Consider the following 25476-nt stretch of genomic DNA (forward strand, 5'->3'; position numbering starts at 1 on the left):
CGGCCTGGGAGGGCATCCCCTCCTCTCCTCTCCTCTCCTCTCCTCTCCTCGGCAGGAGGACGCCGCAGGAGCGCCCTGGGCCCCTTCTCTCTGTCCCCCTCCCCCAGCGCAGGTTTGCGCGGAGCAGCCCTGGCAGGGGGCTGGGGAGTGCCCGGCGCAGCCTCCGGTGTGAGTCAGCCTGGCCAGGTCTTCAGTGTGAAGTGGTCCAGCTGGAAGCGCACAATTATCAGAATCGGTGGAAAACTAACGTACGCCGAAAAAAAAGATGCAAATAAGTACGCGAATAAGTCGTCTTCTTGACGTTGTAGGGCTCCTCAGAGCTGGCCTGTGTGTGTCAGTGAGAACCGGGTCCTCAAAGGCGATACACTTCTTTATTTTGAGGCAGGGGGTCATAAAAAAGTACTGGCAGCAGGTGCACCCCCTGAGTGTGGCAGTGCACCCCCTGCAAAAAGGGCAGCAACACCTGTGGGCAGTGACTGCTCACCACACCTGGTCCCTGATCACCCCTGACCAATGCTGCCGGTGGTGCCTGCGAGTGGCCACCAACCTGTGGTCGGCGCTTACCACCCCCCTGCCAACAGCACTGCTGGCGGCATCTGCGGGAGCTCCCCACTCTCTGCCACCGGGCTCCCACTGCGCTCACACCACCACCAGCACAGCTGTGTCCCCCCAGCTCCCGGGGGCATGCACTGTTCATGGCAGGCAGCCAACCCCAAATTGCTTCTCAGCCTCTTGAAGGCTCAGATCAAGTGTAGGCTATGCTTACCTGGCAAGGGAAACACCATGACCATGGAGACAGTCTTCCTAGTTGCACTTGGGGAAGACTGCTCTCCTGGCACTGGGATAGTACCTGCCAAGGTAATGTACCTCCCACTTAGTTGCTGGGGTGGGAAGGTCTTGGCTTTATGCCCACTTTATGGAAAGGGGAGGCTCCTCCCTAGCTTACTCCTGAGACCTTATGGCTGAGAGCAAACAAAACCCGGGGGGCATCCGAACCCCAAGCCTGCAAGTAGGATACCCACCAAAGGTTCTGGAAACATCTGAAATCCCAGATGGGGTGGAGGATGTTTGCCAGTAGTAGGACCGCTTATGGTTCTGGACTGACTTGCGGATTTGGAATTTGTTTTGGCAAATTTGGCTTGGAACACAACAAAATGTCCTTAAAAAAAGAATAACAGCAAAAAAACCCCAACCCCCGCAACTCGGTTAAGACTCCCTGAGAGCGACTTGGGTTTTACATATGCGCTATCAATTAGCTGTCTTAAAAATGACTGTACATTCTGAATGCATTTACTATTATTGGAGGTACATTGTAAAAGGTTGAAGTTATTGTACAAATACAATAATCATTGTACACCAGGCAACAGTGGTGGAAAGTGGGGCCTGAGCTCCACCAGGCCAAACAGGAGACAAGGCCCTGGGCTCCCAGTCCTTGTGTCAGCACTGGAGCCTTCAGGCATCCATTAGTGCTTTAAAAACAAGTGCAACCCCCCTCCTCCCCCCATTTGCTGAGAAGCCTGATCATGTCAGGTGGTCTCAGAGCCTCCCATAGGGTCAACTCTATCTGATCTATTCTGAGAGGTTTCTGGAGTGCCAACAAGCCAGCAAAACACAAGGCCAACATACCTGCGCACCTGTGTATATCAGTTATGGATTATGGTGGATAGACTTTATGTCAGGAAGGCAAATGCATGTTACTATTAGATTTTAAGAACCCACTGGACTACTGTATAACTTGGATTCAACATTTAATATTCATTTTAATAACTGCCCTACAATTTATCTCCTGGGTGACTCTCAGCAGTCTGCAGATTTATATCAAATTCCTAGAGACTCCAGGGCAATCCTGGAGGGTTGGCAACCCTCCCCACTTGATCACGTCCCTCAGAGATCTGAGGTGAAGAAATGTTTCGTTTCTGGATGCCGACTGAATTGAGGCAGGAGACAAGTGCTAAACAGCTCAGATCAGGGAAGTCCAGGGTATGCACATAAGCAGAAATCTAGCTGTCTCAAGCTCAAACCGGAAGTGCCTGCGGGTAGGAGCATCTGAGCAGATATTTTTAGCTCAACCATCTATCTAGCACCAGGGCACACAGATGAAGGTGTCCATACCAACACAGATATGGGTTGCTACTGGAACCTGGCTGTCCCAAACACAGACTGGCAGTTTGGTGTTTGGCAAACTGACTATTGATGCTGTGGTGCTGGATATGTGGTTAATTCATATGTGATAAAGATTGCAAACGTCCCCAAAATAATGGCTGGCTATGAGAAAACGGGGTTCTTGATCTGCATTAGGATCACCAGTGATGCGCATGTGCTCAGTGTGTCTCCTCACAGTGTTCGTATCAATCAGAAAGGATGCTTCTTAATCCATATGCACTGGTCTTGCACACCATACCAGAAGGTTCATGAACACCAAGGTGGGATGCACTAGCCAGACTGCACTGCTGTGAAACATGCAAACAACTCCTTGATTAGTTAGCTGTTCTCATTCACATTACAGATCCAGCTTTTATTCTGAGTAATTTTTTAAATAGTGCTCACCTAAGCGGGGGGGAGGGGAGTGTTGGATACTCTACCTGAAATTAATGCCAACCATCATTTCACCCCAAGGAGTGTGCAAACAACCCAGAAGAACCCTAACATTTTGATGCCTTCTTTTAATGGAGGCTGTCTCTCAAAAGCCTCTTCAAATGACCTCAGATTTGGATAGCTAGCTCTGTGTCGGATGTGTCATGAGATGTAGCAATTTTCCAGGCAGTCTGATTAAGCATGTGGACTTTAAAGCACTTGAAAAGACCAGCTGTTAAGCAGGAAAGGATATTGCGATGGTGCTGTGGTTGCATGCTATTAAAGGTCTTGTTGGCATGCTTTTTCCTGAATGTGAAATGTAATAGCAAATTGCTACAGAGAGCAGGAGAATGCTGGGCCAAATCTACCGATATTATCTGCCTGCAGATAGCTGGCTAGTCAGTGTTCACACAGCAAAGCTCATCTTCCCAGAGTGTTTCCTGTATTAGCTCTGATCCTGCAACCCAGTAGGTGAATCTTTGAAGAACTGCACAGAAGTGTGCTGGCCCTCCTGGGGCCCATTATCTTTATTCTGTATTCTGATAATACCCTATCAGAAGTACATAACAGCTAGGAGTGGTGTGTGTATTGGAGAGATGGCAGGGTTGCATTTCCAAGCCCATTTCTTAGAAGAAATGTATTTTGTATTTTAAACGTGAACAAAAGCCAAAACCCACTTCCTAGCTAAAACGCTATGACTTTTCACCAGCCCTTGCAGTAAACTAATTAAAAATGATCTAAAAAAATCATCCTGACAACCTCTCACGCCTAAGATCAACATTAGATATGGCCTCTTATGGCCTGTAGTAGTTGCATCACACCAGTAATGGCTTTAGGGGAGGGCAAACCGAGCAACCGCCCAGGGCTCCACACTTTAGGGGCCCCCAAGATTTCACAACTAATGTCCGACTTGCTTATCGGTCACCAAAATTAAGCCTCCAAGGGGCCCCAACTGACTCTTAGCCAGGGCCCCAACAACCCTAAGGCCACCACTGATCACACCGTGATCCCTGTGTCTTTTCAACTACAGCCCAAAGCAGAATCAACCGGGGAACATCTGCCTGTTGCCAATGCTTGCAATAGTGGGCAGTATTTAGAGGCTGCTGCAGTGATTAAGCTGAGCTTTCCTCAATGAAAGGGGGGCTTCTGGCCCTCACAGCCGTGAAAAGGCGACCTCACGGAAGCAGAGGAAACGGGTGCAGGATGCTGGGAAGCCAGCGGTGACTTTTCCTCCTAAATGGGCCCCTTTCTGCAACCCTGCACTCCCCACTAGGGACACGGGCACCTCCAGCCTGTTGAGAGGGGGCAGAGCATGGCAGGGGGTGAGGTGCATCGTCACCCCCAAAACAGTAGGTGTTTCCTTTCCCCAGGCAAAAAGCAAGGAGCAGGTTCCCTAGGAGGCCAAGGGGCTGCCTGGTCCTTGTGCCCTTCAGGATGGAGGCGAGAGCAAAGGGAACTCCATGGGAAGGGGCTTAACGCCCCCGGCAGGGGGAGCTGGGCAGCAGGCTGCCCCTGGCCACGAGGAAGGGGGCTGGCACCAGGCGGCTGCTCACCCCAGAGCCGGCGGGGTTAAAGCGAGTGGGGCCGGACTACATTTCCCAGGCTGCCCCAGGCAGGGCGGGGCGGCGAGGTGGACTGGCGCTGCTATGCTGCACCGGGAGGGTTCCGCATCCTACCAGGAGGTACCGGGCGCGGGGCAAGGGACAAGGGACAGCCGGGAGGCGGGTTGCTGCGCCTGCCTGCAGCTCCGAGAGGAGCGGTGCCGGCCGGGCCCCCGGGCCGTGGGCACTGCCCCGCGCCCCCCGGGGCACTCGCTATAAGCCTCTGCCCCTCGCTCCTGCCCCTGTTTTCCCTCTTGCGGGTGCCATGAGTAGGGTTGCCACCCCGCTTGAATTGCCCTGGAGTCTCTAGGAATTGGAGATAAATCTCCAGGAGGCTGCTAGGGGTCGCCTGGGAGATGAAGGATAGGGCATTCATTAAAATAAATATTAAATGCTGAATTTGATTTATACAGTTGGCCAGCGGGGTTTTTAAAATGTAATAGTAACATGTATTTGCCGTCCTGATGTCAAGTCATTAATGTCATTGCACCGGGTGATGAAACCTCCCAGAATAGATTCAAACAGAGTTGGCGGCCCTACCCACCAGCTGAGCTGCCGTGTACCCAGGAGCCTCTGCTGTTGCTCTGGGGATGTAAGGCCTGTGTTCCTGACGTGTGTTGAGCAGGCCTGTGTCATGGGCAGAGCATGGGGTAGGGTGGCCGTCACAGACGACATTCCAGTTTTCTGCTACTCGGTCCTCTATTGTGCTTTTATGTCCTCTATTTTTCTCTTGGAGAGAGGAAAATAGAGGGCATAAAGGCATCAGGTTTTGTATCAATAGAGGACAGCCGGACTGTCCTCTGATGGCCACCCTAGCACAAGTGCTGAAAGCAGGAGTGAACTGGGTCTGCCAAGGGCCTCTCTTTTTTTTCCTCACTGTTCCTCTCTCACTGGCAGCATTTTAAGGTCTAGGACGTTCTGATTCAGAGGCGGTATTGCTAGCTCCCATGCTCAGTAACTACTGATGCCCTTTTCCTCCAAGAATTTGACCAATCTCTTTTTGATTCCATCATCCCAGCACTCACAAGATCTAGGGAATGGGTGTGAGAGCCCGTGAATGCCTCTAGGGGTATTGCATTGCACCCTGTAGGAAACAAACCCTCTGGAATTTATTTGGTTTGTTTATTTTTATGCAAGCAGCTGCAGTGTTAACTTCTTCATTTTAAGAGAGGCAATGAGACTGGTCACTAATAAGAATCAAGGGGGTATACCGCTGGTAGGGGAGTCTTATAACCTACCTTCTCTAGTAACAAGGAACTGGCATGTCAGACACTAAAGAGTGACTTTTTGTTTGTTTGTTTGTTTGTTTGTTTGTTTGTTTTTAGTATTAGTGTTTTCAGATGGGAAAGGTGCAGGAGAGAAAGGGGTGTCCATGTCATCTGCCTGCTTGCATCTCTTGTGAAATGTAGACATAACATCTGTGTTTAGCTCTTTAGTGCTTCAATGACAGAAACCTGCTGCAACTGCACACCATTGCCATTAACAGTGCAGATGCAGGGACGCAGCTGTTTCTAGGAAGCTGCAGGCTGGTTGTGGCCTTTGGCTTACTCCCCGGAAAGTTCTGTTCCAGCATATCAGTGTTGATTAGTTCTGCTTCCATGCTTTGTCTCGGAGCAAGAGGCACTGGAAAAGTCTTCTGGACAAACATGGAATTTCTGTCTGTCTTCCAGTGGGGTTTTCTCTGGCAGCTGTGCGTGGAATTTGCTACATCTGTGTAAAATGTGTACACGTGGGAGTGTTGGGAAAGTCAAAAACCTCATAAAGCAGGGCCAGGGTGTTTGTCAAGGCCACAGGTTCATCTGAATCCTGTGTCGCCTCCTCCCAGTATCTGCTTGTATTTTCCTGGGCAGTGTGAAGACTCCCTAGAATGGCTGCTACCAGCTCTTCTCCCCTTGGCCTGGCCCTTCCCACTGGGATAAGTTTTGCTCACTCTGGGTTTCATTTGCTCCTGTACGTCTTCTGCTTCATTCTCTCTCTTTTTTTTTTTTTGTGCAGGGGCACAGATAATTGACACATGAGCCTTACTTTGCCACTCAACCCCAGCAAGATCACTTGCTCAAACAGTAGTTTTTCTTGCCCTTAAGTTAGTGAGCTAGGCTGTATTATTCTCTACAAACATACTATAGAGCCGTCGTCCTTCTCTTATCCTAGGCTGCCATTCATGCCATGTCATCTCATTTCCTTTCTCTCTCATGTATTGATAGCTGGTAGGATTGCTGCATTCATTCTGGAGTAGTGGATTTCAACCATTTTTAAGTCGCATCCCTTTTCAAGTATGTTATGCTATAGTATATCCCTAAGGTTCTGTGATATGGACAATAAAAAAATAATATTTTTATGTCCCTGCACTTGTCCTGTAATCTCTCCAACAACCTAGAGGAGGTCTTCATTTGTAGGTTGGTTTCTGTTTTGTTTTGTTTTTCCCTTTTCTTCCACTGATATTTCACCCTTTTTTTCCTCCGGCTGCTTTCCTGTTCCTTCCTCTTGGGTACCCTCTAGAAGCTTGCCACATATACTCAGTGCTGCCAACTGTCCTATTTGTTGGTGTTTGTTTTAAATTCTAGGCTTTGGGAATGTGAAAAACATAGCTCTTCCTTATAGGAAGAGCTATGTTTTTCACATTCCCAAAGCCCCCAAAATCTCTATCGGTACACCCCTACTTGTGTTACAGATTTGAACCAGTTTCCAGTCACACATACTGGCTTATTTGTAACTTCTGTGCCTAGAGATTCAGTACAACTGGAGACTGTGAGAGAGGAACAGTGGGAAAAACCTTGGTCATACCCAATTTGCTCTCCCTTTCAGCATCTGCTGTCTGCCACTGTGTGATGCAGGGTATTTGGCAAGATGGACCTATGGTCTGACCCAGTAAATGGCAATTCTTATGTTATGTGCTTTCCCAGTTTTTTTGTGTAGATGCCTGATGTGATATAGTGATGCTTGTCTGATGTGACAAGCTTATGACATTGGGCCTCATGAACAGCGAAGTAAGAAAGCATCTGGTCTCTCTTGCTTCTTTGCAAAACACCAGGTCATTTGTTGCTATATTGAACTAAAAAATAAGGAACAGTGATCTATGGACTTTTTGCTGTTCATTTGCAGCGATCCATACACAGAGGTGACTGCTGCACTCAGGACTTGCTTGGGCTAATATCCAACAAAACTAATGTATTCCCTGTCTGCCTTTCTCATCACTGCTTTGCTATTTGGTATTGCTTGTGGCTTGTCCCTATACATAACTGGCTATTAATATCACATGAAGCCTTATTGCAATCTAGGATTAAAGAGAACTGAAGATGGTACTGAAACGACTAAGGATTGGTTGTATGTAGTTCAGTTTTTGTTTTGTTTCTTTTTATGGTGATATGGTTGATGTGCTGGAATGGGATATTTTAACACCTGTGTTCTAGCCATCCTTGAAGTAGGCAGTGCTTCCTCTGCCTTGTCCTTTTAAGTTGCTCTGCACTTCAGGCAGGGATTATCTCTCCCTGTATGTTTGTTCAGTACCTAGTACAGCAGGACACTGCTCTTGTTTGAAGTCTTTCTGCATTGCTGTAATACAAATAAACTATGACAATTTAAATAGGCATTTGCTTCTTTCACCTCACAGCTGAATGAAGATGTGGAACAAGGGACAGAAAATTCAGCATCAGTGGAGGCTAGGAAGGAAGAGGAGGAAAATATTGGCTCCATTATTTTACCAGGTGAGAGGTGCCAATCCAAAAATCACTAGTTTTCAAGGGACTAATAAAAGCTGCTTGTTTTTAGAGAGCAGATGAAACAAATTGTGAATGAGTACTTTCAGATTTAGAGGAAACTAAGTCTAAATGAATTCTTCATTAAATTGTATTAAACCCCGTGTTTGTTTTATTCTCAATAAGAGGGGCTTTAATTTTGTTTGGCTCACTTCACTTCCAGAATGTAAAGTCTGTTTTGGAAGCTGTAGTGTAAATAGTAACAATGTAGAAGTGAAGTAAGCCAACGTGAATTAAAGCTCCTTTCGTTCTGAATGCAGTTCAGCCCAGTTGTTTAGGAACTTCAGAATAACTTTCCTTAACATCCCCATGTAGATAGGCCTCTCTTGCACATGAGAAAATGCTGAAGGGAACCTAAGGAGTTTCTCAACCGTGAGAACCATATTGTAGTTTCTTTGTCAGGTAGACATCCTTGGTGTACAAACAAGGCCAAAGAAAATTAGTCAAACCAAGTTTAAGAAAATCCTCCTTTGTCAGAAGAATAAAGGACTAAAATGAGATTCCAGGGCATCAGTGGATTGTCAATCTGAGAATCCAGCCTTTGCTTATGTGAGCAAGTTGCATTGGCTTCATAGGTGTGGGATTTAGCCAGTGTAAAATGCTGTGCGGTATGATCATTTTGTTTTAACAGCGGGATTATTGCAATTTACATTGTTTTACATCCATTCCTAATTGACAATGGAAATAAGCATTTATGCCACCTTGAGCACCAGTTTAAAAATAAAACGAAACAGTGTATCAATGTACTGAGGCAGATAAAACTTTAATTCACTAGGTCACTCTCTTCTGGCCAGAATTTTCTGCAGTGACAGTAGTCTGAAGACTGGGTCCACATCCAGCTGAGCTGCTGCAGGGTCAGTCCCTTGCCATGCTTTTCCATCAGAAGGACGGGATGTTTTGTAGCATGATAATGGCTGACTCTTTAAATGGCACTTGCTGTAAAAGGCCAAACTTTCAAAATATGCATATGTGGTGTCTAAGACCTCTATGTATGTGCACTTATCTCGTGTATGCAGCCAAACCCAAGTGTATGTATGAATCAAGTGCATGTTGGTCTTACCCTGTAAGTTCCAGTATTTCATGCCCAAAATTGCAAAGGCGAATGAAGTATGTGTGATGTTTGTGCATGTACAGAGGAAACTGGATCAAACGACTTCTGGGGAAAACGACTTTAAGGATAGTGGGCTAGTAAGAGAGTTGAGAGGATGATGTCCGCGTGTGTGTTACCTCCTTTTCCCCCATTTGCCTCCCTTTTCCCCAGTGTAATTAGAATCCTTCTCTTTTGTAACTTATGCAGGAAAACTCTGGTGTTAAAAATGTGAGGCTAGCAAGTCTAAAAAGACCTTAAACTGATTAGTAGGTTTTTAGCCGGGTGCAGATCAATGGTCTCTTATGTGACTAACTGCAGTCTTTGTGCTGATGCATAGGCCAAACAACGTGGTCAGAATTGGATTTATCGGTTCCCAAGTCTGAACATCTATGCCCTTTGAGGAAAGACAGGCAAGATTGTTTCCTATGAATTCTGCATTCAGTTGCTCAACTATCTTTCATTTTGCTTGTTGTGTCCCTAGGCCCACTGCATAGTAGAGGAGTGAAAACACGGGACAGCCTCCTTTACTGGTTGTGCCTTAGCATGTTCCTGGGAAGTCATAGCTGACAGTTGGGTCCTCAATAACACAATTTATTGATGTGCCTTACATTTTGCTAAGCCTGTGATTTTTTTTCTCCTTTCCAAGTGGTTCATCTGCTTAACTTAGCATGGAAGACTGCAGGTAATACACTTTAAAAAAAGTTTTGATCCTGTGTTTTGTTTCATCCTAGATGGTGAATCAGGTACCAGTAGCCCTTCTGTGCCCTTCATCAAGAGCTGCCTAAAGAATGTATTCGCAGTAATTCTGCTCTTTATCTATCTTCTGCTTATGGCTGTGGCTGTGTTCCTTGTCTACCAAACCAGTGTTGACTTCAGGGAAAAACTCAAGCACCCAGTGATGTCTGTCTCATACAAAGAGGTGTCTTTGTATGATGCGCCTGGTAAGCCCGGAAACGAGCCATTATAGTAAAGTCCAACTAATAGGTTTGGTTGTCATTCAGACCTCTGTGTGCATTATCTGTTGCATTTTGTGTGCAGCAGAGATGGGTGCTGTTAATTCTCTGGGGTGCAGTATACATAAAATGCTTTGAGAAAAGGTGGTGTTTTTTTTGGTGGCTTCAGTGCATGGAACCTCTTATCAGATTTGCTTTGTTAATAGATCCAGTAACGCTAGCTTTAGAGGCTCATGTGACTCTTCAGTGGCTCTCATGCTTTTTTGCATACTCTCTAAGTTGCATAGTCCAGACAAGGCAGCTCTTATGACCTCTGCCAGGATCCCACTTTCTCCAAGCAACAAAGAAACCAACTTCTTTTACCATCGCTGAAGATCCTATATTTAAAGGGATTATACAGATCCTCACACACGTATTGTTGTGTAATACTTTGCTATTACATTTTGAACATTAAAATGCAATGTTTTAGATGAGTAGGTGATGATAATCCAATATGATGAACAGAATCAGAGTGGTGAATTGCAAGACTTTACTGTGTTTATTCTTTAAATTAGTAGGGAGAGAGAGGTTATCCTGTAAAGATTCATACTCTGGTAAAGCATGCAGTTCAAATCAGTATCAGCACCTACTTACTTCAAAGATATAGTTAACGTGAAAATCGCACTTCTGCCTGAAGATGTTATTACCTGCTATTGGAAATAACCTCCAATAACTTGCTGAAAGGTTAGAATGAATGTTTCTCTGATGCTTTCAACATTCATTGTCTATTTTTAACAACATCCTTCACGGCCCATTTCTGTAATCCAACCCTTATATGGATTGGCATTCACAAACTTAAGGTTCTGGCCAGAGTGGATTTGACTGAGAGTGTCTTTGTCTCCCATCTAGTGCAAAAGGCTCTCGTGAACAGCAGTAGAATCATAAAAATTTCTGATTTGTAAAACAATAATTGGCAACAAACCTAGAAACAGCTGAAGGATATGGAATTACTTCTAACACCTTCAAAGACTAGATCTCACCCTGATAATATCTGCAAGTATGGGACACTGGAGATTCATATAAGCTACTTGAGATACTCTGGCTTGGCTCCTATTCTGCCTCTAAGACATCTAAGTGGTACTTATTTGGCCTTTAGGCCATATAGGTCACTAAATATGATCCTATTTCACATCTTGCAGTACTGTAAACCTGCCAGAACACCTAGGGCTCCCATACACATGAGGGGAGCCTGCTCCAATGCACTCGATTACTCGAGTCTGCCGGAGCACAGAAATTGACGCACTCTGGCAGCCTCGTGCATCCGCCTCGCTGCGTGTCTCCGTGCTGACAAAATGGTAACGGGGCGCTTTGAAATAAAACACTCCTGATGAGCTTTAGTTCAAAGTGCCCCACCGCTGTTTTCAGTGTAGGGATGCACAGCGACACTGATGCACGTGAGATGTGTGCACTTTTAATTAGCACAGTTTGTGTCCAGAAATGCATGTAAAAATGCCCCTAGATTCCTCACGAGTCTCCATCTTGACTGAGACACACACCTGGATAACTGGAGATGACCCACTGTGCATGCTCTGAAGTGATCCAGAGTACAACCCCCCTGGACATTTAGTCCCACCTGAGCTCAGGTGCCACTTCATTCAGGCTGTAAAGCACAAACTGCATATCCATGTATTTTATATTAAATAGTCATTGGTTAATATGTATAAACAGCTTGGGGTGCAGTGCCCTTTTAGACTCCCTCTAGGATACTCATCTGGTCCCAGTGACTCTTGTATTGTTTCTCCCAGTGCCCCAGCCTCAGCAGGAGAAGTGGAAGATGCTCCTAGCCTTCCCAGACCATAGCCTGCTGGTCAAAGCACTCCGCTAGAAAGTTGGAAGGTGTGGGTTTAAACCTTCTCAAGATGAGGAGAGCTCAGAACACAAGTTTCCCATTTCCTGGCAAGTGCTCTAACCACTAGACTAGTGGTTGTGAGATAAGGTGGATAGTACTCTTTTTCTCTCTCTCTCTTCCTCCTGTTGTCAGTGCTGCTGCCTGTCAGAAACATACTGGTCCAGGTAGACTTCTCTGAGCAAGCTGGTTTCCAACAGGATGCCTTGCTGCTTAAGGAGTCGGACACAACAAGTATGTAAGGCTGCCTCTTTGAATGCCATATGTTCCCTAGGTGGAATAGGACTTGCATAAAGAGTTGTCTGAATGGGAGTCTTGTGTCTCCACAGAATGAGTGGATTGGCCTCTAGGAACACACTAGGCTGGGAGATGGAGTGGGCAGAAGAGAAACACACTAGTCTTGGGCTAGCGGTAGCCAAACTTACATGTCATATAGGCAGAATAAAATCTGGGGTTGTTCATACAATATTGCTTGTTGCATCTTCATGTACTTGGGTAACAGTGTCAGTAATTTCTATAGGTTAATAAGTCTTGTGGTCACTTATTTTAATCTTTGTGTAGCAGTTGATCTAGATCATCTTCAAGCAGGTCTGTTTTCCAGATTAAATCTGGCATAGAAATCTTACCAGGTGTCATGGTGGGGGGGGAAAAGCAATATGAAGTTCTTGTATGTGCTTCAGAGTCCCCTTGACTTCAGTAGGCCTGCCTGCATGTTGAAGTGCTTTCCTGGATCGGCCAGAGGGCTGGGTTCACTGTGTGCTGAAGTTCAGGGAAAGTTTCCTGGTGACTTTACAGGTTTTTTAATTGGACTTGAAAAAGAGTTGGGGCTTGTTTAACTGATTGTTAGGGGGTGACCCTGCAAGGGCTGGCACACGGTAGCCCTGAGCTACCGGAGTACTGAAGTGTGGTGTTAACTCAGAGTGCTTTGTTAGAACCCAGTGAGACCAGCACAGCATCTTGAGGCATTAAAGCCTAGAATGACAATCTGTATTTAGGAAAGAAATCAACTCTCTTTTTTTCCCCCCTGAAACAGGTATTGCATTTTACCCAGGCAAGGCTCAGCTGCTTAGCTGCAAGCATCATTACTATGATCAGATTCCGCCTCTGGTAAACCTAGGTCAGCCTGGAGAAATTGAGTGCACCACTCAGAAAATCAGCTATGCAGATCCTTTTACTAATCAGACTATGGTAATAATTAAAAAGATTGAGGTACAGAATTTATTGGATGGGGGTTTTCTGTTCACCTCAGAGTTCAAAAGTAGCTGTATGTATTAACTGGGAACTGCCTTGAAATTTGTGCTTACTTTTTTATTTCTTTAATATTTTTAAAGAGAAGAACTAACTGTTTGGAAAAAAAATGTTATAGACTTTAGCTGGTCCATTTTATTTTAGATGTCCAGATAACGGACTGGGAGAGACAAAAACCTGCCCGAAATGGAACAAGATGGGTATTGTTTCTGACAATGCAACTCTTGCTTTGTTTCTAGCAAGGACATTAACTAGAAAGTGGCATTAATTGCTTAGGCAGTCTGCTAAGTAAGGATTCTTTTATTTTTTCCTACAGATCTGTCAACAGTTCTCTCTTTCTGTTCCTATAGAAATATGCTTTGATTGTCCAAGGCCCTCGTGATGTGAGGAAAAGGGAACTGGTGTTCTTACAATTCCATTTAAATGAAACGGACCAGGATTTCAGTGCAATTGACTACCTTCTCTTCTCTTCTTTCCAGGAGTTCCTCAGCAGGTATGTATGCATCTAAACAGTACTGTAAGAGAAGCTATTAGTGGCAGAATGACTACAGGGTTCCCAGCTTTCCATTTCTTTTCTTACTGACTCTATTGTGGTTGGGCTACTTTGGTACATTTTCATGTCTTGGAAGGATTATTTTGCAGTCTCTAATTTTAATGGTGACTTAAGAATTTTGAACTGTGGGAGGCTTTTGTTGTGGTAGCAAAAATGTCTAAGTGATGTTGCTTGACTTCTGCTGTTCAGTATCTTTGGTGCATGTGTTTACTAACTGATCTGTGCTGCTGAGCCCTTTTGAGAAATCCATCTTTAATTTGCAGGGGTGGAATTTGACTTTGGTTTTCACTTAGTTTTTGCATTTAGGTCCGTTACACCCAGTAAAATTCAAAGCTTACTGACATCAAAGACTGGGGAGTCTCTCCACAGTCTGGGTCTGAATGCCTGGGGAGTTTGCAAAAGCGCTGCTGCTGCTCCGCTGCAGGCATGCTTCTTAAAGCTTCCTGTGTGCTGGGACCTAGTGTGGGGCTTCCCAGCTGTTCATAGCTCACACCATGAGGCAACACTTGCTGCTTTTATATGTGCCTTGAGAAGAGCTGTGTTCTAGACCTGGGGCTGCCCCAGGCTGGATTCTTACACTCGGCTGACCGTTGGGATCTGTCATGGGTCATCCCGGTGTGCCACTTTCAATTTACAGTACGATATGAATGAGCTGCAAAGATGCTGTTGTACATTATGTATGGAGTATCCTTGTGGCTCATTTGCTATACTATCTTACTATAAATTGTCTTTAGTGTGTGGCAGGTTCTTCTTTCTGGCACAATTAATACCTTAAGCACAGTCTAAATGTAATGTGTGCCAGGGCTGTGTGTTCAGCTGGGTGACATGAGCCATTGGTAAAATTTTCTGGATGACAGTATTTTTAATCCCTGCACCTGTGTGTTAAAAGCAAGCTGCTAAATTGGCTTTAAGAAAAAAGTGATATGCTCTTAAAAATCAGCTTGGACTGGTCTCTCCTAATCTCCCTATTTTCTAATTCAGTGGTGTGGTCTAGATTACAAGTGTATGCCTTATTGTTGCTCCTTCCTCACCATCCCCCTGCCCCCCAAACATGTAGATTAGTTTCATTACTCAGTGTTTGCTCTCCTTTTTTCCTGAGCCTTTGTAGTTGTACCGGAGCTTGTCCTGGCCTGCATGGTTGACAAAATCGTAATTGTGTGCATGCACTGTGTGGTACGGTTGGGTCCTCTAGTCTTGCGCAGAACTTGTTTTGCTCCCATGCTCGGGGAATCGGACTGCTTCTGTTTTGCTCATTTCCTCCTTGTGTAGCTTTCTTGAGCCAGATGCTCTCTTCTTAGGTCTCAGTGATGTAATGAACAGCTAGTTGCACACAGACCTAAATTTTCCAAGAACTGCCAAATACTGGGTGATTTGATCTGTCAAGATGGGGGTAGAGGTAATCTTAGACATTTCTTTCCAGCAGTTTTTTGTCAGTGGTGTTGTTACTTTTAATTTAATTTATAATAATTTATAGGAAGGCTTGAATATAGCTTTCACTTAGAACAGATCTCCCTGCTTTGGCTTCCTGCCTTCAGGACTTTAACTTTTTGGGGTGAGCCAAACCCTTCCATGCATATCAGTTAATCCAGAAAGGGGCCAGTTAGACACCACAGCCTATAGTTGCCATCAGTAGCTCCAATTCTTAGTCTCCGCTCCTACCAGTCTTCAATCAGAAGTGTTTAAAAACAGGGGAATGGGAAGCCGGATGATGAGTGTAGGGGGAAAGAATCTCTTGACTCAGTGCAGGTTACTGAACAATGATGCCTGGTGGAAGAAGATGAATTTCAGCAGCTACTCTGCTCTTGGATGCAGTCCTTGCTCTTAGATCTGCTCTCACTGTGGAGATCGGTTAATGCAGACCTCCTACTCTTACATCTTTGTCATGGTTGATCAGACTATCCTGATCCCCTAGCAGACACAGTTCTTAGTTGCATGTACTCCTTCACTTCACCTAGGGAAGTATGCTAAAGCTGGCACAAGTGTGGCTGAGCTGTGTTTTTTTTCCCCCCCCATCCCAATTAAAGGGTAGTAGTTCACACAGTAGCATTCTCTAAACTTTGACTGTTCCTAGTTAGCAAAAATGACCACCCTGTGCTTTAACAAGTCACAGTCTATCACTGAGGCACGGCTACTCATTTCAAACAAAACTATATTCAGAAGCAGCTGCAGGGGTTGGCCTGTTTGACCAGCCCTGAGGTAGCATTTAGCATGATGCTGTCTAGCCACTGCATAGAAAGAAGTGTTTAATTAAAGATAAAGGAGTTAACTTTTGGAGCCCTTCTGACTTCTCCATGAAACCTTTGGTCAAAAACAGAGTAAGCTGTCCAGAGCTATCCCTTCTTTGCCATTCACTGGTCCATAGATACTAGCAGTTTTAACATCATCAGCCTGGTGTCTTGGGACTTTTTTGCTACCACAACTGACAGCAGTTCATATTAACAACGTCCTTTTGGCCACTATGGACTTGTGAAACCTGCATTATTTCAGAACAGTCTGGTAAGTCTCATCTCCAGAGTATTCTAGGAATCAAACAGACCTGAGGTAAGGTTACTTGTATGTGTAGAGAAAGCAAAGCCTGGTTGTGTACTGTAACACAAGCAATGGAGCAGGTTAACATACATGTCTTAGCGCTTGGTACATACTCTCTTCCCCATGTGCTATACAGGGAATTTCAGGGTTCAGGTCCCTGCAGGACAGTGGACTCTGTAATGGGAGCTGGGTGCCTAAAAGTTTCTTGTGGTGCTTATGTCCTTGTGTGGGTAAGGGCCTTAATCTCTCTTGAGATAATAGCGCTTTAGAGATTTCTTTGTGAAGAGAAAGATACCAAAAACTAGAAGGTTTGCCAATACTAGAGTGACTGGCAACCGTTTTAGATAAGCTGCAACTCTAGCCCAAGTTGTTTGTTTTCAGAAATGCTGTGCTTGGTCTTCAAGCAAGCAACGTGTTTAAGAACGTGGATGTATTTTTAACAAGCCTCCTGGCTGGCCTATTGTTTGCACATCCTAAGTTATGAAATGTTTTGACCTGAATTTGTTCACTATGGTAACACACTATATTCTGTAGTCCAGAAAAAGCAAACTTCATGAAGGATTGTGAAAGCTCCTACTCCAGCTGGAAGTTCTCTGGTGGTTTTCGAACATGGGTTAAAATGTCTTTGGTGAAAACAAAAGAAGAAGATGGCAGTGAGACTGTTGAATTCAAACAGGAGGTAAGAAATGCTCTGGAAGGCTTTTTTGGCAAGTGGAGGACATTGAGGGACCTGAATCTCTTCAGCCTCTGCAAAAGATGGCTGAGAAGAGATCTTGTGACAGTCTACAAATTCATGGGTGGGGGGCAGCAAGGAATAGGGGATACTCTGTTTTACCAGGGCGCCCCTTGGGGTTACTAGGAACAATGGCCATAAACTGACAGAGAGCAGATTTAGATTAGACATTAGGAAAAATTTCTTTACGGTGAGGGTTACCAAAATCTGGAATGGGCTTCCAAGGGAGGTGGTGCTCTCCCTTACCCTGGGGGTCTTCAAGAGGAGGCTGGACAAGCACCTAGCTGGGGTCATCTAACCCCAGCGCTCTTTCCTGCCCAGAGCAGGGGGTTGGACTCTGTTGAGGTCCCTTCTGACCCTAAAAATCTATGAAATCAGTTGTAACTTGGGTAGATACTGGGCATGTCTACATGTGCGCCCAACTGAGCAACAAGCTACTGCACAGTAGCGTCAGCATCACAGTTGATGCCCGCCAATGCTGCCATAGTGTCTCATGTAGACACATCCACTGAAACCACCATTTGGCTGCAGCATTAAATATTATCCAAGAGGGCTGCTCCTTGGAGCAAAGGACAGCATCATTTTGAGGAAGCTTTTTTGGATGCATAGTGTGAGATACAACTGGCTGCTCTCAAGGCAGCATTTTCAAACAGACTAGATAGTATTGTTACTGTTTGCTTTCTTAACGTCTCATATTTCATGAAAGAATAACCCACCGAAGAGTTTATACTGCTCTTCTGGTTTGTCATGGGTGGGAGGGGGAGTGGGATTAGGGTTAGCCTGGCTTGTGACAGTGATGAAAACATACTTGGATTTCCTAAAAGTTCCTAAACTAGTTTGTGTGCAATTTGAGCTACTAGCTACATCAGTCTATCTTCCTCACCCACCCTCCCCACACCTGGCAGCCTTGACTTAGCTGTCTATTTGTGCAACCCCTTATTCTGCAACTCTCTGAATGAGAGTAGTTTACCTGGCACACGTTGGCACCTAAATGGGAGACTGCAGTAGGTGCTTTCCAGCCTGTAGCAAAAGTGTATGATGAACTGTACTGGGCTGAACACTGAGATTAGCTCCCATGCAGTTCAAATGAAACTGTGGACATTCTATGTACAGCTTCCTTTCATTAACGGTCCTGTGTTTTTTAAGTAGTAACAGACTATGCTTATCTTTGTGTCATCCTTAACATATGAAGAGACCAAGCCATTATAGAAAACTAAAATATATAGGCCAGTAATAGGCAACTTTCTACTAGTGCTTCATATTTGTGTGCATAGGGAGGGAGCTCCCATCACCTGAAATCATGTCCTGTAAATCAGAAAAGGCCTATGAATGATATGATGCATTATTAACCCATGCTGTTAGTCGACTTGTGAAGTGTTGGTAGTTTATCACTTCAAAGATTAGGTGGTTATGTTTTCTTTTAGTTAGATGGAAGATGAGGGAGAATAAATTGATGTGAAAAATGTGGGAAACTGACCTTTTATCCCTTACAGAAGCCAATGTGTAAAACAGCAGATCAGTAAAACTTAGAATCCTGTAAAAGTAGGCTGACCATCTATATAAATTAAATCTCTTATTCCAGAGGCCAGATCTGTCAGCTTACATGCAATTCATAGTGATATAATAATGAAGGGCTGTTCAGTAAATGCTTCACTCAAGAGTCAACGTTGCAATGATGCATAAACCATAAAGTGGAGATGATGATGATGATGATGACAAAAAGTTATAATAATAAAATCAATCAAATTGATCTTCTGCAGCAAAGCATAGGTTCACTAGTACATCCTGGTTTGGCCAGGACAGTCCCAGATTCTGTAGGCTGTTCGGACATCCTGAGCCAGAGTCCAGCGGGGAGCCGGAGCAGCATAGTGCACCAGGCGGGCAAGCACCACTGCTGCTGTGCAGGAGCAAGGAATGTAGGGACTTTGGATATCTGCCTGCCTTGTTTCCACGCAGCAGCAGCAGCGCCTGGCACACCATGCCTCCCTGCTGGGTGCTGGCCTGGGACTTTTGACCAACCAGCCATGCCTGTCCTGGCCAAACCAGAATGTACAGTCACCCTGTGAAAAAGTGACCTGGTCTTACCTTTCACCCTCCTACCCTTAGTGCTGATCCTGCTAAACTTTGAGAGCAGAGTAAAATAATCTTTTCTTTCTTTAATTTCCAGACTAGTGTGGTTAACTACATTGATAAAAGACCTAAGCCAGGAAGTGACCAGCTCTTTTTTGTGGTATTTGAATGGAAAGATCCTCTTATCCAGACTGTTCAAGATGTGAGTAAATTCAATTGCTTCTTAAAGTCTCTTTTTAAGGGGGGAAAAAAAAGAGATGTTAAGCAGACAGCCCACAGAGAAACCTGCAGGAAATCTGATGTCATTGTGGTTGAGCTGAAATGCTGTTTTTAAACTGTAACTTAAATGCTGCTGAACTCTTGCACTTATGCTTCTGCCTCTCTTGAGCATAGTAATTGCCACTAATTAGGTTATTTAGTACTATGGCTGTGTGCGCACAGCTAGGATGAACCATGCTTTCACTACGCTTTAAAGAATTTTAGGTTTAGGTAAGGTCTGAAGAGCTGTTTAAACAAGCAGGCCAGAGACATAGGAACATCGGGAAGGATCCTTCTTGGGCCGAGTCCATAATACAAAGTGACTGAAATCAGGAAGTGGAAAATCCAAAACCAGGCTGATTCTCATTGGTTGGTAACCATTAACGCACAACTATTTACAACTGAATCTAGCCAAAAGTACCAAGTACACACATGTAAAGGATTATCTGGCTTTAATGCCTTTTTCAGATTTCTTTGAAAACAATGCTGAATTTCTTACGTGATTATTAATATTAGAATCTATGCAAATGTATCTACCTAGCAAAGCTGTAGATTTGGAGGAAATGAGAGCATGTACAAAAAAACCCAACACTTTAAAATGGTGGTAGTTAATTTTGAGAGATCCAGGATATTGTACAAGTCCCATGGGGCCAGGTGCAGTGCATCTGAGGGTGCAGAGAGGGTTGATGTGATTGCAGAACTGCTGGTCATTACCTTTGAAAACTTGTGGCAATCGGGGAATATCCTGGACAATTGGAAAAGGCAAATATAGTGCCCATCTTTAAGAAAGGGAAGGAGGAGGATCTGGGGGACTATAGACTAGTCAGCCTCACCTCAGTCCCTGGAAAAATCATGGTGCAGGTCCTCAAAGGACCTGGAAGAGAAGAAAGTAGGGGTGCACAGATTTTGGGGGCCAATACCGATAGCCGATTTTTTTAAGGAGGCGTATCAGCCAATACCAATCCGACTTCCAATACAGCTGCATCCAGCTGGTAAGTCTGTGGTGGATGGGGAGGGGGAAGGGAAGGGGTGTTGGGGGGCAGATCAGCACCCCCCACAGTGAGGGAGGGAGTGGGCAGGGGCAGGTGCTGCCCAGCTAGGGTAGGGTGCAGGGCAGAGCCATAGCTCGTCTGGAGGCTGTGGGAAGAGGGGGGTGGCTCCTGCCTCTGTGCACACCCCAGAAGGGTGGAGGGCATGTGCCCCCTGGCTCTGCATGAGGCAGGGCAGGGTGGGTTGCAGCTGCGGGCTGGGCTGGACTCGGGGGCAAGCAGTACCACTGGGAGAAGGCTATGGGGGGGCTACGGCAAGCTTTGGGGTGGCTGCAGCCCTCCTCGTAGCCCTCTCCCAGCACTGCCGCCCATCCCGAGCACAGCCTGGCCCAGCCCACCGGGAAGAGCCTGGTGCAGCTCCACCCCGCGCAGATCCAGGGGGCACCCCCCCCATTCCTTCCCAGGGTGCATGTTGCAGTGGGATCTGTTCCCCTACCAGTGCCCCCAAGACGAGCCATGGCTCTGTCCTACGCCGCGTCCCATCATGGCTGGGCAGCTCCTGTCCGAGCCCCTGCCCCGCTCCCTCCCTCACTGTGGGGGTTGTTGATCTGGCCCCCACGCCCCTTCCTTCCCCTTCACCTTCCACTACAATAGACTTGCCAGCTGCACCCAGCTCTCCAGGCTGCCAGGCTGTGCTCCTTGCTACCTGCGTGCTGTGCTGCAGCTATGTGCATGCACGGGCATTTATCGGCCAAATTATTGGCCACGTCAGGTTGATTTCCAATAGTTGTTTTTCTTTATTGGACCCATGTATTGGTGTACTTGTAGAAGAAAATGATTAGGAACAGTCAGCATGAGTTCATCAAAGGCAAGTTATACCTGACCAACCTGATTGCCTTTTGTGGTGAGAGAACTGGCTCTGTGGATGCAGGGGAAAAGCAGTGGGGTGACTGACTTTAGCAAAGCTTTTGATACCATCTCCCATAGCATTCTTGCCAGCACGCCGAGGAAGCATGGGTTGGATGAATGAATTGTAAGGTGGATAGAAAGCTGGCTGGATTGTCAGGCTTAAACAGTAGTAAATCAACGGTTCACTGTCTAGCTGGTATCAAGTGGAATGCCCCAGGGGTCAGTCCTGGGGCTGGTTCTGTTCAGTATCTTCATTAATGATCTGGAAGATGAGATGGAGTGCACCCTCAGCAAGTTTTGTGGATGACCGCAAACTGGGGATTTGGATGCACTGGAGGGTAGGGCTAGGGTTCAGGGTGACCTAGACAAATTAGAGGATTGGGCCAAAAGAAATCTCATGAGGTTCAATAAGGACAAGTGCAGAGTCCTGCACTTCAGACGGAACAGTTCCAAGCATGGATACAGACTGGCTAAGCAGCAGCTCTGCATAAAAGGACTGGGGGTTACAGTGGACAAGAAGCTGGATATGAGCTAGTAGTGTGCCCTTGTTGCCAAGAAGGCTAAGGGCATACTGGGCTGCATTAGGAGTGTCACCAGCAGGTCAAGGGAAGTGATTATTCTGCACTGGTGAGGCCACAGCTGGAGTCCTGTGTCCAGTTTTGGGTCCCTCACTACAGAAAGGATGTGGATAAGTTAGAGGGAGTCCAGTGGCAGGCAACAAAAATGGTTCAAGGGCTGGGGCATGTGACTTGAGGAGAGGCTGAGGGAACAGGGTTTATTTAGAGAAGATGAGACAGAGGGGATTTGATAGCAGTCTTTAACTACCTGAAGGGTGGCTGTAAAGATGATGGAGCTGGACTGTTCTGTGGTGACAGATGACAGAACAAGGAGCAATGATCTCAAGGTGCAGCAAGGGAAGCTTAGGTTGGTTATTAGGTAAAACTCTCTCACTAGGAGGGTGGTGAAGCACTGGAACAGGTTACCCAGAGAGGTGGTGGAATCTCCATTCTTGGAGGCTTTTTGAATTTAAAATGGACTACTAGGGTATTTGTACACATGCATGCACCGCAGCGGCAGGCACTTAAGTCCCCAGTGCAGCACATGCACTTGTACAAGGAGTGTTGAGAAATTGTGTGCAGTAGGTACTGACCCAGCCTGCGACTGCTCATCAAAACTCCCTGTGTGGCCCTCTGGCCTTTGCCTATTGCCCAGTGGTTAGGCTATGTTATTGAGAAATGGCTTTGAATATCTGAGATTCAGAAAGTGAGATTCACCTTCTCATATTGTGGGTGAAAGCACTAGCTTTCTAACTGTTGGATAAAGGATGGGGTACCATATCATCATTGCTTCTAAAAGAAAGTATGTAGATACCTTACTCCTCCTGCTGCTCCAGAGCTGTGAAAGCTGAGTGCGCCAGCCCTGTCATAACTCCCTTGCCTTTTTTTATTGGGTAACTTCAACTAATCCCAGTCTAAAGGCACCCGAGTTAGGTGTGCAATGTCAAGCAAGTGTTTCAGTACCTAAAGGCTCTCTATCTCAATGTTCTTAATCATTTTCATTCTTGGACACAGTATTTACTCAGAGTGGAAGACTGACAGGCTTTGCTGCTTTCTCCAGTCCAACTGATACCACAGGTTGTAAAGAACCATCTCAGTTCAGTGTCTTCTAGCCCCATTAAGTATCGTTATTGTTCTCCTCTGGACTCTTCTTGTCCACATCTCTTGAGGTACTGTTCCCAAAACCAGGCTCTGGTCCAGACAAGGCCTCATTGGTCCTGAGTTGAGTTGCATGCAGGATTCCTGTTGAGACATTCCAGCATGCTTATGTGACCTTGTTTTATATTCTAGATCCAGATCCAGGACAGAGCCATGGTAAACTCCACTTGATACCTTCTCCCACTTAAATAATGAGCCAATAATTACTACTCCAACTAGTTATTAACCTTCTAGTAGGTTCGTATAGAGCAAATAGCTTGCTTTTGAAAGTTTTTTTGTTTTTGAGAAACTTTCAGAATAGAGGTGTATCACATCCATTAGCTGCCTGCTTTCCCCCTGCCCCCCCTACAAAGCCCAACACTTTGACAAACAAGGAAATCAGATTGTCATGATTTTATTCTTGACAAATCCATGGTGGCTGTTACTTATGTTCTAGGTGTCTACAAATTAACTGTGCTTCAATATTATTCCAGTAATTCTCTGCATACTACACAGTTGCCTTTTTCCAGGTTTTTGAGATCTCCTCTTACCTCCATGCAGTTCTCAAAGATGATAGCTAATGGCTCTGCAATCACTTCAGCCAATTTTTGTGTACTAGGAAGAATCTCCTCTGGCCCTGCAGATTTGAAAACAACTGGTTTACCGTATCTTTAACTTGTTCATTCCCTGCTCTAAGCTGAATACCTCCACCCTGCAAGTTGATGCATCACCACATCATTGACTTCTTTAAGCCATGGGGCTCCTCTTTTACCACATTTATAGAATGGTTGTTACCTTTTGTGTCCTCTGCTAGCTGTACCTCAGCTTGTGCCTTGGTACTTCTGATTCTTGTCCCTACATTGTCTGTGTTCTCATACACTTGTCCTCTTCAGTAATACCACCAAGCTGTCACTTTCTGTGAAGAGCTCATGACTTACCCAAGCCTCTTGCCACAATTGCTGTCTTTCTTCCACATTATACTAACGGTCTTTGTTTCTGTAAGGAACAAACTGTCCTGCATTACTTTTCCTTTAAACTTGCTTTCCTTATGTCCTGCCTACCAGTTCTGAATTTATGTTAAGTGTCTGTTTATTGCTCTTCCTCCTTCCCTTAAGATCATGAACTCTTATCACTTCATGATCATTATCAGCAGGATGACACCCACCTTCAGATGCCTTTCCTGTAACTAAGAAGCAAACCCAGCTGGTTTCTCCACTAACTACATCTAAAATTACATTGTTGCTGTGTCTGCATGCAGTTGTGCTACTTGCCTAGTTTACCTTTAACTGAAGTTCCCCATAACCACCAGCTCCTGTGAACTGGAGCCTTTGTTTTTTTGGGGTCTTTTTATTATTTTTTTTAAAGAAAGCCTTGTGACCTTTCATACTTTCTCTGATTTAACTCTTTCAGATTGTCACTGCCAATCCCTGGAACATGATTGCTTTACTATGTGGAATTTTCTTGGCTCTGTTCAAAGCAGCAGATTTTGCCAAACTGAGCATTAAGTGGATGATCAAAATCCGAAAGAGACACCTGAAGAGGCAAAGTCAAGCAATGAATCGCATAACCTGAGGACTAAGAACACCTTTTAAATTGTTTCTAATACACTGGATAGCAAATAACTGGAGTAAAATTCAGGAAGAAATGAAAATACAAACGAATGGCAATTACATGCAGTATGGAAAATATTTGCCTTTGCTGGTGTAATTGCATAACAAACTGACACTTGAATTCTAGGAAGAAGCTAACTGTAGAACAAACCTATTAAAAACATGTTTTTTTAAAAAAGTAAGTTATGAACTTTTTTTATCAGATTATTGAGAAGTAGAAGGTAATTTAAAAATATTTAGAATTTGTCTATTGGAGACTGACTTTATATCTGTGATTCTTGGACACAAGTAGTAATTTTAATTTTTTTTTTCTGCTTGCGCTGGAAGGGCTGCACTTGCTACCACAATGATCCCCAATTCAAAATTATTTCAATTTAGCTTAGATCAGGGGCAGGCAATTATTTGGGCAAGCAGGCCCCATAGGCAGTTCTGGGGAGCTGCTGCAGGCCAGTCAGCACTCTTTTTTCCACCCCCACCTACAACTGGAGCCCAGGGGCTGCAGGGCGCATCCCTGCCAGTGCCAACAGAGCAGTGCACAACCCCAGGCCCAACCCATGCCTGTTCCAAACCACCTACTTGCACCGAGCAGCGACAGGCAGAAGGTGCTGCTCTGCATGGGGGAAAAGCAGCTGTAACCCCTCACCGCAGCCAGGCCCTTCTTGTTGCAGCCACCCAGAGCCTGCAACCAGGCTGCCCTGCAGCTTGTCACTGCATTGCCACCACTGCTCCCCTGCTGGTGGTGGCGGAAGAGGAGCTGCAGCAAGAAGCGCCCAGCAATGGCAAGAGGGAGGAGCTGCTTTTCCCTCATGCCAAGCAGCAGCAACACTCCGTCAGTGCCACTGCTCATCATGGGCAGGCACATCTAGAGCAGATGCACAGGGCCAGGCTGGGGCTGTGCTGGCCTGCCCAACTGGGCTGAGTCTGGGGTGGGCTATGCACATAGGTCCCCGTCAGTACTACAGAGCTGGGGCCAGCAGCGACAGCAGCCAGGAGCCGCCACCACTGCCTGGGCTGCCTAGAAAGGC

At 45.5% G+C, this 25476-nt stretch overlaps 1 protein-coding gene across 2 annotated transcripts; it reads left to right on the forward strand.

Moving 5' to 3' along the window:
• The first annotated feature begins 4163 nt into the window (after positions 1–4163).
• TMEM206 (transmembrane protein 206) lies at positions 4164–24785 on the forward strand. Of its 2 annotated transcripts, none has more exons than XM_006028786.2 (8): positions 4164–4256; positions 7786–7879; positions 9752–9961; positions 12892–13067; positions 13457–13599; positions 16723–16867; positions 19089–19193; positions 24252–24785. In XM_006028786.2, exons 1-8 carry the CDS (start codon positions 4221–4223, stop codon positions 24411–24413), a joined length of 1071 nt encoding a protein of 356 aa, XP_006028848.1. In that variant the 5' UTR covers positions 4164–4220; the 3' UTR covers positions 24414–24785. The 2 variants fall into 2 exon arrangements, with proteins under 2 accessions (XP_006028848.1, XP_006028849.1); XM_006028787.2 differs by having other exon boundaries at positions 12892–13046.
• Positions 24786–25476: the final 691 nt, after the last annotated feature.

The sequence above is a fragment of the Alligator sinensis genome, unplaced genomic scaffold (genome assembly GCF_000455745.1).
Source record: "Alligator sinensis unplaced genomic scaffold, ASM45574v1 scaffold1277_1, whole genome shotgun sequence".
NCBI classification, from domain to species: domain Eukaryota; kingdom Metazoa; phylum Chordata; order Crocodylia; family Alligatoridae; genus Alligator; species Alligator sinensis.

Coding starts and splice junctions, on each gene's coding strand:
- TMEM206 (XM_006028786.2), top strand. CDS start 4,221: ATGCTGCACCGGGAGGGTTCCGCATCCTACCAGGAG. Junction 4,257..7,785: donor GTTCCGCATCCTACCAGGAG/GTACCGGGCGCG, acceptor TTCACCTCACAG/CTGAATGAAGATGTGGAACA. Junction 13,068..13,456: donor TAATAATTAAAAAGATTGAG/GTACAGAATTTA, acceptor CTGTTCCTATAG/AAATATGCTTTGATTGTCCA.